Source organism: Heterocephalus glaber, unplaced genomic scaffold (assembly GCF_053883595.1).
Source record: "Heterocephalus glaber isolate CG9 unplaced genomic scaffold, H.glaber_assembly_v1.0 deba00001452, whole genome shotgun sequence".
In the NCBI taxonomy this organism is placed as follows: domain Eukaryota; kingdom Metazoa; phylum Chordata; class Mammalia; order Rodentia; family Bathyergidae; genus Heterocephalus; species Heterocephalus glaber.
In genome coordinates this window covers 14,260,909-14,275,128 of record NW_028258302.1, presented here as the reverse complement: position 1 = coordinate 14,275,128, position 14,220 = coordinate 14,260,909, and the positions used below count along the sequence as shown (strand labels likewise).

The 14,220-nt window shown below is 41.4% G+C and overlaps 1 protein-coding gene across 2 annotated transcripts in view; it reads left to right on the top strand.

Annotated features, from left to right (window-relative positions):
• The window catches only part of Sesn2 (sestrin 2), a 40,300-nt gene that overhangs the window by 6,795 nt on the left and 19,285 nt on the right, over positions 1-14,220 (top strand). For both annotated transcript variants that reach the window (XM_021263172.2, XM_004850752.4), the window contains exons 2-8: positions 6,413-6,478; positions 8,678-8,875; positions 9,390-9,572; positions 9,683-9,895; positions 10,853-11,003; positions 11,480-11,598; positions 12,064-12,254. In XM_021263172.2, the coding sequence (XP_021118831.1) occupies positions 6,413-6,478; positions 8,678-8,875; positions 9,390-9,572; positions 9,683-9,895; positions 10,853-11,003; positions 11,480-11,598; positions 12,064-12,254 (1,121 nt within the window). The remainder of the gene's footprint in view (positions 1-6,412; positions 6,479-8,677; positions 8,876-9,389; positions 9,573-9,682; positions 9,896-10,852; positions 11,004-11,479; positions 11,599-12,063; positions 12,255-14,220) is intronic.

The window sequence follows — 14,220 nt, the reverse complement described above, 5'->3', positions numbered from 1 at the left end:
CTATGTATCCCATACTGGCCTTGAACTTGAGATCCTCCTACCTCAGCCTCCTGTGTGCTAGGATTAAAGGTGTGCACTACCATACCCAGCTAAAACAGGTTTAGTGTATACATGACTATTTTGGCTTGAGTCTAGATGTCCCCCCTAGCCTCATGTGGTCATAGGTGGGGCTTTTCAGAGGTGGCTGGATTTGGAGCGTGTGACACTGGGACTGATTCATGGTGCAATGCTAGAATTAAGCGTGTGAGTGCTACGAACCCTAAGGGTCAATAGCTTGGATAAGAGATAAGGGACAAAAAGATGCTTGTTGCTCGCTTGGTGTTTGGCTGTCTTCTGTGTGCCATGAACTGTTTCTCCTCTCTGACTCCCCTTTGCCATGCCACCTTGCCTTGGAGCCAGCTGATTATGGACTGAAACCTCTACAGACTGAGTTGAAATAAACCTCTCCTCCTTTAACTCTTGAGTTTTGGGAATTTTGTCTCAGCAACAAGAAAAATAACTGTGCAAAAGCTTTTTAATAAGATGAGATCCCAGTTGTTGATTCTTTGTGATATTTTCTATGTGATCAGGGTTTTGTTCATAAAGTCTTTGCCTACATCAGTGTTTTCAAGAGTTCTACCTATTCTCGGGGCTGGGGATTTAGCTCAGTGGTTCCACCACCTGCCTCAAAAGTGCAAGGTCCTGGGTTCAATCCCCAGTACCAAAAGAAAAAAAAAAAGAGCTCTACCTATTCTCTCTTCCCGCAGATTCGCAGATTCAGTGTTTCTGTTTTAATATTTAGATCTATGATACATTTCTATTTTAGTTTAGTGCATAGTGAAAGATATGGGTCTAGTTTTAATCTTCAGCATGTGGAAAGCCAGTTTTTCCAGCACCATTTATTAAAAAGGCTATGTTTCTTCCATTGGAGGTGTTTGGCTCCTTTGTCAAAGATAAGGTGGCTGTATGTTTGGAGTTATTTCTGTATCTTCTAATCTGTTCTTTTGATCCTCCAATCTGTTTTTGTTTTTGTTTTTTGCTAGTACCATGCTTTTTTTTTTTTTTAACACAGTAGCTTTGTAGTATAATTTCAAGTCAGGGATTGTGGTTCCCCCCGTTTGCCTTTGTTGCCCAGAATTGCTTTTGTTATTCTAGGTCTCTTCTGATTCTGAATGAATATTAGGATTGTTTTCTCTAATTCTGTGAGATATGTTATTGGAATTTTGATTGGGATTGTATTAAATCTGTATAACAATTTTGAAAGTAGGGCCATTTTCACTATATTGCTTCTTTCTACCCGAGAAAAAGGGTATCTTTCCATTTTCTGATATCCTCTTTGATCTCCTTTTTCATAGTACTGTAGTTTTCCATGTGATGGTCTTTTACTTCCTTCACTAGATTGATTCCTATGTATTTCATTTTTTCGCCGATGCTATTGTGAAAGGTGTTATTTCCCCAATTTCTCCTCATGAGTTTGTTATTTATGTACAGAAATGCTGCAGATTGTAGAGTATTGACTTTATATCCAGCTACACTACTGAATTTGGTTATTAAACCTAGAAGTCTTTTGGTAGAGTTTTTGGGGCCTTCTATGTAAAGTATCATGTCATCTGCAAATAATGATTTTTTTAACTTCTTCCTTTCTTATCCTTATTCCTTTTCTTTCTTTCTCTTGGCTAGTTGCTCTTGCTGTTTCCAGGACTATATTGAATAAGAGTGGTGACAGTCGACAGACATCCTTGTCTTGTTCCTGATTTTAGAGTGAACACTTTCAGTTTTTGTCCATTTAGTATGACTTTGGTTATTGGTTTGTCATAGATGGGTTTTATCAGATTGAGATAAAGACCATCTATTCTGATTTTCTATAGAGTTTTTATCCATGAATGGGTGTTGGACTTTGTCAAATGCTTTTTCTGCATCTATTAAGATGATCCTATGGTTTTGTCCTTGGCTCTGTTAATATGGTGTATTACATTTATTGATTTGCATATGTTGAACCATCCCTGCATCCCTGGGATGAATCCTTCTTGATGATTTGCTATATTGTTTGCCAGTATCTTATTGAGGATTTTTGCATCTATGTTCATTAGAGAAACTGGCGAGAGAACTGTAGTTCTCTTTTTTGGTTAGATCCTTTTCTAGTTTTGGTATCAGGATAATGCTTGCTTCCAAGAATGAATTTGGGAGTATTGCTTCCCTTTCGGTTTCATTAAAGAGTTTGAAACTAGGAGCATTAGATCTTCTCTAAATTTCTTTCTTTCTTTTTTTTTTTTTGGTACCGGGGATCGAACTTGGGTCCTAGAGCTTGTGCAGCAGGCGGCAAAACCACTGAGCTAAATCCCCAGCCCTTCTCTAAATTTCTTTTTCTTATTTTTTTTTTTGTGGGTACCGGGGATAGAACTCGGGTCGTTCCGCTTGCTAGGCAGGCGGCGGAACCACTGAGCTAAATCCCCGCCCCCTCTAAATTTCTTGTAGAGGGGCCGAAGATTTAGCTCAGTGGTTTTGCCGCCTGCTGCGCAAGCGCAAGGACCCAAGTTCGATCCCCGGTACCAAAAACAAAAAAAAAAATAATAAATTTCTTGTAGAATTCAGTAGTGAATCCATCAGGGCCTGAGCTTTTTTTTTTTGTTGGTAGGTTTTTAACTACATCTTCAATTTCATTGACTGATATTGATTTAAGGTTTTTATATCTTCTTGATTCAGCTTTGGTAATTTACATGTATCTAGGCATCTGTCCATTTCTTGTGTTTTCCATCTTATTAGAATACAGGTTCTCTTGGGCCAGGGATTTAGCTCAGTGGTGTCGCCGCCTGCCTTGCAAGTGCAGGGTCCTGATATCTATCCCCGGTACCCCCCCCCAAAAGATGAAGAAGGTGGTGATACATGAAATTACTGCAGAAGATGTCAATGTTACTTTCTAAGATCAACAAAAGATACATAAATTTGCGTGGAATACGAATAGAATCACAGAGCTAAAGGAAGAAATAGAAGTAAAAAAGAAACAACTCCAGAAGACGCTTGTGATGATGACAGCTTAATGATAGCTTACCAGATTGGTGACGTTTTCTTGCTATTCTCAAGAAGAAACGCAAGACATGTTAGAAGAAGCAAAGAAAAATTTCCAAGAAGAAATTGATGCCTTAGAATCCAGAGTAGAATCAATTCAACAGGTGTGAGCAGATTTGAAAGTTCAGTTATATGCAAAATTCAGCAACGTAAACCTTGAAGCTGATGAAAGTTAAACATTTTATAATACTTTTAAAATTTTGTTTAATAAACTTGAATATATTGTTTAAAATGTTAATTTCACTTCAAATGACATGGAAAGGAAAACTTTCTTTTTTTTAAGTTTTCATTTATTTGGTGGAAACTTGCCCATTTTCACGTCTTGCTTATTTATCTTATATTTTTAAAAGAAGACAGTATTCATCTATGTATTTTGCATAATGAGTATATCAATTCTAGGGGCTTTATGTTATGTCATTAAAGTCAGTTAACAATCTTCTGTGTTTCTATATTATTTAGAATACTTGTTGCAGTTTTAATTTATAGAAAAGTTAACAGTTGTATTTGTATTTTTTTTTTTTTTTTGTACTGAGGACGAACTCTGGTCCTTGCGCTTGCGCAGCAGACAGCAAAACCACTGCGCTAAATCCCCGGCCCCACAGTTGTGTCCTGTTGTTTGTCTGTCTGATTGTTGTCTGTCTGGTTGCTGTCTAAGGATGGTGAAAGCCCTACAAAAATGTACAATCCTGCACCTGTCCACTCTACATTATTTCACAACTAAATGAACTTTGTCATTTACTAAAAAAAAAATACAGGTTCCCGAAATAGGTATTGATGATCTAGATTTCTGCAGGATCTCTTGTGATTTCACCCTTTTCATTTCTAATTGCATGGATTTGGGTCTTTCCTTTTCTTGATAAAGCTGGCTAAGAGTTTGTCAATTTTATTTAATCTCTCAAAGAACCAATTCTTCATTGATTGTATTGTTTTCTTAGTCTCCATTGCATTAATTTCTGCTCTGATCATTATAATTTCCTCCCTTGTACAAACTTTGGGCTTGACTTGCTCTTCATTTTCTAGAAACTTGAGATTCAACATTAGGTTGTTTATTTGAGCTCGCTTTTTTTTGTTTTGTTTTGCTTTTTTAGACAGGATCTCACTATAAGTTCAGGCTGGCCTTGAACTCATTATGTAGCTCAGGCTGTCCTTGAATTCATGATGATCCTCCTGCCTCAACCTCCCAAGTGCTAGGAGATTACAGGCGTGTACCTCACTCTGTTTTTCTGATAAGGGAATTCAATGTTATAAACTTCCTTCGTAGGACTGTTTTCATTGTGTCCCATAAGTTCTGGTATGTTGTATTGGCATTATCATTTAATTGTAGAAACTGTCTAACTTCTTCTTTAATTTCATCTGTGACCCATTGGTTGTTCAGGAGGGTATGATTTAATTTCCATATGTTTATAAAGTTTTTGTGTTTCTTTTACCATTAATTTCTAATTTCATTGCACTATGGTTTGATAATATGCATGGGATAATTTCAATTCCTTTGCCTTTACTTAAACATGTTCTAGACCAGGGAATTTAGGTGGCAGAACCACCAAGCTAGCCTAGGGCCGGGGAATTTAGCTCAGTGGTTCCACCGTCTGCCTCACAAGCGCAAGGACCCGAGTTCGATCCCTGGTACAAAAAAAAAACAACACCATACATATTCTATGAGCTAGTATGTGGTCTATTTTGGAGAATGTGCCATGTACAGCTGAGAAGAATTCGTGTGTTCTGATGGTGTGTGGTGGAATACTCTGTAGACATCTACTAAGTCCATTTGTTCAAAAGTTTGGTTCTGTTCTGATATTTCTTTGTTGATTTTTTTTTTTTTTTTTTTTTGTCTAGTTGATCTGCCTATTTGTGACAGTGGGGTACTGAGGTCCACCATTGCAATTATATTAGTGCTTATTTGATTCAAGAAAAATAACTATACAATGACTTGGTAGTTTTTAAAGAAACGCAAATATATTTATGTTGGAACAGATGCCCTCATCAGTCTTGGACACCCAGCTCTGATTCCCTCTGCACCTCCCTGCCTTCTGTTTTCATTCACAGAGCACAGTGAATGACCTGGCCTTTCTCTCTATAAAATGTGATCTGGGAGTAGAGCAATTTAAAACAGGATTAGACGACAGTATTTTCAGAAGCAAAATCACTGGTGTCTTATTGTTGCTGAGACAAATACCCACACCCACAACTTAAAGGAGGAAAGGTTTATTTCAGCTCATAGTTTGTAGAGGTTTCAGTCCATAGTCAGCCTGCTCCAAGGCAGGATGACATAGCAGAGGAGAAACAATCCATGGTAAGGAGGCAGGAGACAGCGAAACAGCGAAGTAGCCAACCAGCTTGTTTCTGTCCCTTTGTATTCCATCCGGGCTACCCGTCTTTTGGGTGGTGCCATCCTAAATTTATTTTGGCCCTTAAATTTGTTTTTTAAATTGCCAAAAATCCTCCAATGTTTTTTTCTTTCACCATTTTACTTTTTTTTTTCCATTTTACATTCTTTAACATTAAAAAATTTAAGGACTGAGGATGTAGCTCAGTGGTTCTACCACCTGCCTTGCAAGGACAAGGTCCCGGATTCAATCCCCAGTACCAAAAAAAGAAACATTAAAAAAAATTTTTTATCAGGACATGTTTGCACTACATAATATTTACATTCATCTTAGGGAGTTGGTATATGTTCCTAACATATCTTGATTCTTTTTATTTCTCCTCTAGATCCCCTTTTCATTTGCAAGTAATCCATCTTCCTGTTTCTTCTTTATTTTTGATTATGTTTATTTATACTTTAGGTTCCTTATATAAGAGAAACCATGTGATACTTAAGCTTGTGTGATTTATTTCACTTAACATCATGGCTTCAAGATGCATCCATTTTCCTGCAAATGAGTCAGATTTATTCTTTTTGGCAGAGTAGTACTCCATTATGTATAAATACTGCATTTTGTTTACCCATTCATCTGCTGCTTCCAACATTTAGCTCTTATGAGCTGTCCTGCTATGAATATGGCTGTGTATTACTGTGGGATAATGCCTTTAACTTTTGGGAAGATACCTTCAGGGGGAATGACTAGATTGAGTGGAAGTTCTAATTTTAGTTTTTGGAGTCTCCATACTGATTTCTATAGTAGTTGTACCAGCTTACAACATCCGCCACTCACTAGCAGCATTTATTATGTGATTTTTTTAATGATAACCATTCTTTCTGGAGTAAGATGGAATCTTATTGTTGTTTTAATTTCTCTGATGCCCAAAGATGTTAAAAAATATAAGCTCATCAGCTCATCAGAGCCCTAAGGGTTGCAGGAGGAGGCTGGAGAGTTATCAATCCTCTTTATCCTCCCTTATGTCAACTAACAAGCATGTTTCCTTCTAGGAGCAGAGAGAGAGCCAGGCTCGTGGAGGCCCTCGAGGGCCCAGTGCCTTTATCCCTGTGGAAGAGGTAAGCCTGTCTGGAAGGGGTTAAGATACCTTTGATTCCTGGAAAAAAAGGGCACGGGATATTGATGGGAATAGGGCCTATTCCTTACTTACACTGGAGCTTTGTAACTACTCCTTTCCCATTCCTGATTCATTTAGTTCACAAAATGGCTCTATGAAATGGGTGCTTTCATCCTCATCTCTCTGGGAAGGGACAGGCTTGGAGAGTTGAAGTGATGACAGCCAAATTTTTGATTCCCAATCCAATGCCTGTTTTTCCTTAATAAAATAGAACTGTCTCTGTGTATCTTCTCACCCTTGAATATGCATATACTACAGAAAAGTTTTCTGCTTTAAAAGTAATATGGGTTCATTATTTTTAAATTTGTAGTGTTTCAGAAAACTCTGTTCTCTTGTTATTCTACCACCTACAGAGATCATTACTGTTAACCATTTGCCATGGTGTTGTGGCCTTTTTTTTTTCAATCCGGATATTTGTTTTCAGTATAGAAACAAAGTCATTGTTTATAGCTTGTGTTTTGTTTTTTCACTTAATACAATAGGAGACACTTTTCATTTACAGAATCAGTTCATTTGTTTGTTTGTTTATTTATTTGCAGTACTGGGAATTGAACCCGGGCCTCAGGCATGCTAGGCAAGCACTGTTCCACTGAGCCACACTCTAGCCCTCATTCATTCATTTAACAGATATGTGTTGAATTATGAAATCTGTATAAGGCATTATTCTAGGAACTAGAGACAGAACAAGACAGGTAAAGATCTTTGCCATCATGCAGCTTACATTCGAGTGTACATGGGTGTTGAGGGTACTTTCAAAACACATATGTAGAAAATTTATAAATTGTTCATTTTCTTTTGCCTTGGAATAGGGATAAATGTTTGGTTCCTATCTCTTCCTGTAAATGTGTAGACCAAAATGGTTAATGATCTGTTAACAAATATTTAGGTTCCCTGTTTCCCCCAGTCCTTCGTAAATGTAAGACAAATAACCACCCATGGATTATTTATATATGTAACCCAGAATATTAAGCTCACATATTTTCCTTATATTATTTTTTCAGTTTTAAATAACTGCTGTTTTATAATAAAGGAAAGAAACAGAGTTTGGAGTTCATCTAGATTTGAATCCTGGTTTTGTCATTTACCGTATCTGTGGGCTTAACAAGGAATAATACCTGTCTGGTTTCCTCATCTGTCAGTGGGGAAGACAATAGTAACCTCACAGAACTATTTGAAAGATTTAGTAATGCAGAGAAAACCCCATCTTAGACATGGCATGGAGAAAACACTCAGGAAATGTAAACCATTTTTTGCACCTGGCCTTTAGTTGTTATGCACATTTACCATGGTAGAACAGAAGCTTCATGAAGGGCCAAGAAACTGTTGTGTTTTTTTACCCCAGTGGAAGGGATTGAACTCAGGGCCTTGTGCATGCTAACCACACACTCTATCACTGAGCTACAACCCTAGCTCCCAGAAACACTACTTTCAATTGCTGTGTCTGAGTTTTCCTATTTAAAAATGGAAAAGGAAGGGCTGGGGATTTAGCTCAGTGGTTCCAGCACCTACCTTGCAAGTGCAAGGTACCAAGTTTGATCCCTGGTACCAAAAAAAAAAAAGGAAAAGGAGCTGGGGATATGGCTCAGTGGTAGAGTGCTTGCCTAGTATGTGTGAGACCCTGAGTTCCATCACTGCCAGAAAACATAAATAAATATAAAGGAGAAAATAGAACTCCAATTTCATAGTTGCTGTGAGGATGGTTTTATTTCCTTTTTTTTTTTTTTTGGTACAGAGGATCGAACTCAGGTCCTTGCGCTTGCAAGGTAAGCGACGAAACCACTGAGCTAAATCCCCGACCCTTTATTTACATTTTTTGTTATTGTGGTGCTGGGGATCAAACCTAGAGAAGCTGGTGTATACTAGGCAACAGACAGCTGTGCCACTGACCCAGTGGTTATAAGGATTAAATGAGTTATACATATGAATTGCTTGAACAATGCATGGCACAGTATTAAATAAATATTGACTTATTACATACAGTACCTAATAAGGTTTTGTTTAATCACTTCATGGAATTATCTTTTCCTCTCCATTCTCCCTTTTTGGACACATGGTGGATTTCAGTCTTCTGCTCTTATATCCACCACAAAGAATGTTGATCAGACAGGAGGGAACCCATACTTTACTTTTTGCTTGGCAGGTCCTCCGGGAGGGGGCTGAGAGCCTGGAGCAGCACCTGGGGCTGGAATCACTGATGTCCTCGGGCCGGGTGGACAACCTGGCAGTAGTGATGGGCCTGCACCCCGACTACCTGAGCAGCTTTTGGCGCCTGCACTATCTGCTGCTGCACACAGATGGGCCCCTGGCCAGCTCGTGGCGCCACTACATTGCCATCATGGTGAGCCTGTCTGCACTTGACCCTCGTAGGGGTGGCCACGGAGTGGGGGTTCTGAATCGGATCTCTCTGCTGGAGGCTTCCTGAATTGATTTCATAGATGAAACAGAAAGGCCTAACTTGGAGCCAGGTGTGGTGGTACATGCCTATAATCCACCCATTACTTGGGAGGCAGAGGCAGGAGAATCACCATGAGTTCAAGGCCAGCCTGAACTGCATAGCGAGGCCCTGTCTCCAAAACCAAAAAAAAAGAGAGAGAGAGAGAAAGAAAAAAGAAAGGCCTAGCTTTATCTGACTGTCCATAGAATTTTAGTTTTAGTTTTGAAGAAAGACATCCTTTATGCCTGCTTTACAGATTAGAAAATTGAAGGGCAAAGGAGTCAGGTGACCTGCAAAACTGGTGGCAGAGCTTGCCTTAAAGCCTAGCTTTTCTGCTTCTTAGCGACAGTAAGCCCTGTGGTACACCTCCCCCTGAGAAGGAAGAGAGTGACCCAAGCTCTGACAACCCCTTCCACAGGCTGCTGCCCGACACCAGTGTTCTTACCTGGTGGGTTCCCACATGGCCGAGTTTCTGCAGACTGGTGGTGACCCTGAGTGGCTCCTGGGCCTCCATCGGGCCCCTGAGAAGCTTCGGAAACTCAGTGAGATCAACAAGTTGCTGGCACACCGGCCATGGCTCATCACCAAGGAACACATCCAGGTACAGTAGACAGAGAAGCGGGTCCCCAAGGGAGCCCTGGGGCTGGGCTGGGATGTGGCTGGCAGCCCAGGGGCAGACACTGAGCAAGCCTGACCTTCTCTCCTATCCAGGCCTTGCTGAAGACGGGTGAGCACAGCTGGTCCCTGGCTGAACTCATCCAAGCCCTCGTCCTGCTCACCCACTGCCACTCACTGGCCTCCTTCGTGTTTGGCTGTGGCATCCTTCCAGACGGGGACCCAGAGGGCAGCACTGCCCCCCAGGCACCATCACCCCCCAGTGAGCAAAGCAGCCCCCCCAGCGGGGACCCACTGAATAACTCTGGGGTAAGTCACCATGGCCTGGTGTCTTGTGGGGAGGAAGCTGGTGTAGCCTCTGGTCCTTGGGTTGCAGCTACTATTTCCATATCTCCTCAGGGTGAGAGGCCACAAAAATGTTATTTGACTTTGAAGCTCAGATTCCTCATCTGTTGAGTGGGATAAAGACCATACTCACCGAGGGTTGTGAGGATTAAGTGAAGTACCATGTGACTGGCCTTTCAACGTGTAGCCCCTGAGTTTAAACACTTAAAAAGACAAAGTTTGAACCCAGGCATGGTGGCACATATGTGTGGTCCCGGCTGAGGCTGAGGTGGGGGGGGTTGTCATGAGTTTGAGGCCAGCCTGAACTACATAGGGAGACCTCTTCTCAAAACAAATAAAGATAGTTTACCTAAGACTCCTTAATATGACCTTGTTTTGGGCCTGGGATTTAGCTCAGTGGTTCTGCTGCCTGCCTTGCAAGCACAAAGTCCCAAGTTCGATCCCCGGTACCAAAAAAAAAAAAAAAATAGAAATGACCTTATTTTTTTTTTGGTGCCAGAGATCAAACTCAGGTCCTTGCACTTGCAAGGCAAGCAGCAGAACCACTGAGCTAAATCCCAGGCCCGACCTTGTTTTTTTAATATAAAAATATCAGACACTTTTGATCTAGGGATAGAGCTCAGTGGTAGAGTGCTTACCTAGCATGAATAAGGTCCTGAGTCCAAGCCCTAGTACCATAGGAAAAATAAAAAATAGAAGTAATTTAAACATTACCTGTTAGCGAAGTCCATCTAAGAGAAGACGTGTCACTTCTGTAGCTCACAGACCATGTGAGCTGTGCATCATAGTGGTTGGTTCACAGGCTGCCCTGGTCCTGTATGATCATCCAGGAAGGCCTGGTGTGTGGGAAGGCTGAGGTGGAGTTTCCTGTGGGGAGAGGAGGAGGAGGAGTATATGGCGAGCACTGGGTCCCTCCTCCAGGGCTTCGAGGCTGCCCACGATGTGGAAGCTCTGATGGAACGCATGAGGCAGCTGCAGGACAGCTTGCTGCGGGACGAGGGAGCCTCACAGGAGGAGATGGAGAACCGCTTTGAGCTGGAGAAGTCAGAGAGCCTGCTGGTGACCCCTTCAGGTATAGGTCCCTGGGACTGTCCCCTTCTTAGCTATTTCTGTGGGGAGTAGACACCTCCACATGTCATGCCTTCAGAAGCAGCCACCTCTCAACTTCTCTTCTAAGAGGTTCCAAGGCCTTGTTAGCCTTTCTTGGCTGTGTGACCACTGACAGTCACTTCCTGCCTCAGGGCCTCAGGATTGCCATGAAGGGTAAATGAGTAAAACATTTAGCACAGACCCTGGCCCAGGGTGACATAGGACTGTCACTATTACTGCTTCTGGGGCCTTGCCTCCTGGGCCTATGGCCAGATCCACCTCCTCCCCAGCCTTGACTCTAGCCGAAGTTCTCTTCCTGCCCACTATAGCAAGGGGCTCTCTCTGGCCTCTCCCCTGTCTCCTCCTGCCCCTCCCCCCCATTTGATGATCAATTAGGAGCGGAATCCTGTGTGTCCATGCCTCGCCCTCACTGTGATCTCTTTCTGACATGATCCTCAGCTGACATTCTGGAGCCCTCTCCACACCCAGACATGCTATGCTTTGTAGAAGACCCTACATTCGGATATGAGGACTTCACTCGCCGAGGGGCTCAGGCACCCCCCACCTTCCGTGCCCAGGTAGAGCTCTCTCCCTATTGACTGGATTTATAGAGGCAGAGGACAGATGGTTTGAGTGATTAGGGTACCTTCTCTCAAGACTGCATGAAGGTGCTGGGGACCCCATGGATCTGGAAGGGACCTATCTATGCCCTAAGCTTGTGGTCCTGATCATAGGGAAAAGTCATCACTGAAGTACTTACTTGTGGGCTTCTCGGCTCAATGTGTTATATTTGTTGTGTAGAGTCAGGTGTGGTGGAGCGTGCCTGTAATCCTGAGGCAGGAAGATAGTGAGTTTTAAGTCCAACCTAGGCTCTTTAACAAGACCCTGTCTCAAAAAAACAAACCAAGCAAAACAAAAAATCATGGTGTAGGGTGGGAGCATTGTGGAAAGACAGGGCCCGCTCGAAAGTCCAGAGAATTTAGGTCTCTGGTCAGCCTCAGGCTCCAGGATCTCACTCACTGACCTCTTCCTGTGTTCTTCAGGATTATACTTGGGAAGACCACGGCTACTCACTGATCCAGCGGCTCTACCCTGAGGGTGGGCAGCTGCTGGATGAGAAGTTCCAGGCAGCCTATAGCCTCACCTACAATACCATCGCCATGCACAGTGGGGTGGATACCTCGGTGCTTCGAAGGGCCATCTGGAACTACATCCACTGCGTCTTTGGCATCAGGTGAGCACAGGTCTCCTTGTTCGGGGTGTGTTGTGCACCACGAATCTTACTCTCAGCTCACTATTATTTTATTTTATTGTTGTTACTTCTTTTTCTTCCTGCCCATACTTTTTTTCAAAGCAACTTCTTTGCTGATTTTAAAAACTAGTGTCTTCATTTTTTGAACCTTGTAAATGAAATTCTTTAATCTCATTGTGAAATAACTATGGTTCTGTGTGTGTGTAAACACACATATATAGAGACATATCTATACATAATTAGGTACATATATAATATACATGGCAGTATGTAGAATTTATATTTCCATTTCAAATAGATTTTATCTCATAGTGTTTAAGGACAACATAAGTACCTATCCATAGGGAGCTTGCCTGCTTGCCTTCCTTCCTTCCTTCCTTCCTTCTTCCCTTCTTTCCTTCCTTCTGTCCTTCCTTTCTTGTGCTTGCCAGGCAGGCATGGCACCACTGAGCTTAATCACCGGCCCTAACAGGGAACTTTAAACAATGACATAGCCATTCAGTGAAATACTGTGCAGCCATTAAGGGCTGGGGATGTAGCTCAGTGGTAGAGTGCTTGCCTAGTGTGTGCAAGGCCCTCAGTTTGATCACCAGCACTAGAGAGAGAGGAGTCTATTTATTTTGCTATGGGAAAGTGTTCAAAATGTACTAAGAGAAAAGAAAGAAAGTTACCAACCAGGATCTTCTTTTTTTTCTTTTATTCTTTTTTCTTTTTTTTGTACTGGGGATTGAACTGAGGACTTTGCAATTGTGAGGCAGGCGTCGTAACCACTGAGCTAAATCCCCAGCTGCTTTTTTCTTTTTCTTTTTTTTTTTTCCTTTTGAGACAGGGTTTCACAATGTAGTCCAGGCCAGCTTCAAACTCATGGCAATTCTCCTGACTCAGCCTCCTCCTGGGAGCTGGGATTATAGATATGCATCACCATGTCTAGCCTTTTGTTCCTTTTTTACTAAGTGCTTGTGTATGGAAAATACAAACCAAGCTAAAATGTTTAATAAAAGTTGTCTGTGAAAAAAAAAAGAAAAAAAAATTTGTCTGTATGCAATAGTATACTTGACATTTTCATCTCGTGCTTATTAAGTCTTTCTGATTTTTTTAAATAGTGCTAAGGATCAAACCTAAAGCCTTGTGCTTGTTTACCATGGAGCTATATTGTAAGCCTTCTTTTCTGATTTTGTTTTTGTAGCATGAGAACTGGGGATTGAACCCAGGGCCTTCACACTGAGCTACATCCCCAACTCTTTATTTTGAGATTGGATCTCATTAAGTTACCCAAGTTGGGCTCAAACTTGCTATCTTCCTGCTTCAGCTTCCCTAAATGCTGAGATTACAGGCACACGTGCCATCAAACCCAGCACTTTTTCTGGTTTTTTTTTTTGTACTGGGAATCAAACTCAGGGCCTCGCGGGGCCAGGGATTTAGCTCAGTGGTTCCGCCACCTACCTCGAAAGTGCAAGGTCCTAAGTTTGATCCCCAGTACACCACCCACCCCCCCCACCCCCCACAAAAAACACAACAAAACTCAGGGCCTTGAGCTTGCCAGCCAGGTGATATACTGCTGAGCTTTATCCCCAGCCCCAACCTAGCATCTTTTTTGGTTTTTGGGGTAGGTTTCTTTTTTAGTTGATAAGATCATATTTTATATATTCTGTAATTTGATTTTTTTCACCCAGTAATGTAGTATGACCTATATTCTTTATCAGTATGAATAGCTTTTTAACCTCCATGTAGTATTTTGTTATAAATGTATTATAATTATTTAATTGTGTCCCTACTGTTGGATATTTAGGTTGTTTTCAGTTTTTCACTCTTGCAAACACTGTATACATTGACCAGTCTTATATAAAGGTCTTGTAGATAATCCTAGGTATGAAATTACTTGTCAAGAATATTTTCTTTAATTTTTAAAAATCTCACTTTGATAACATTGTTAATGCAAATAATTAAG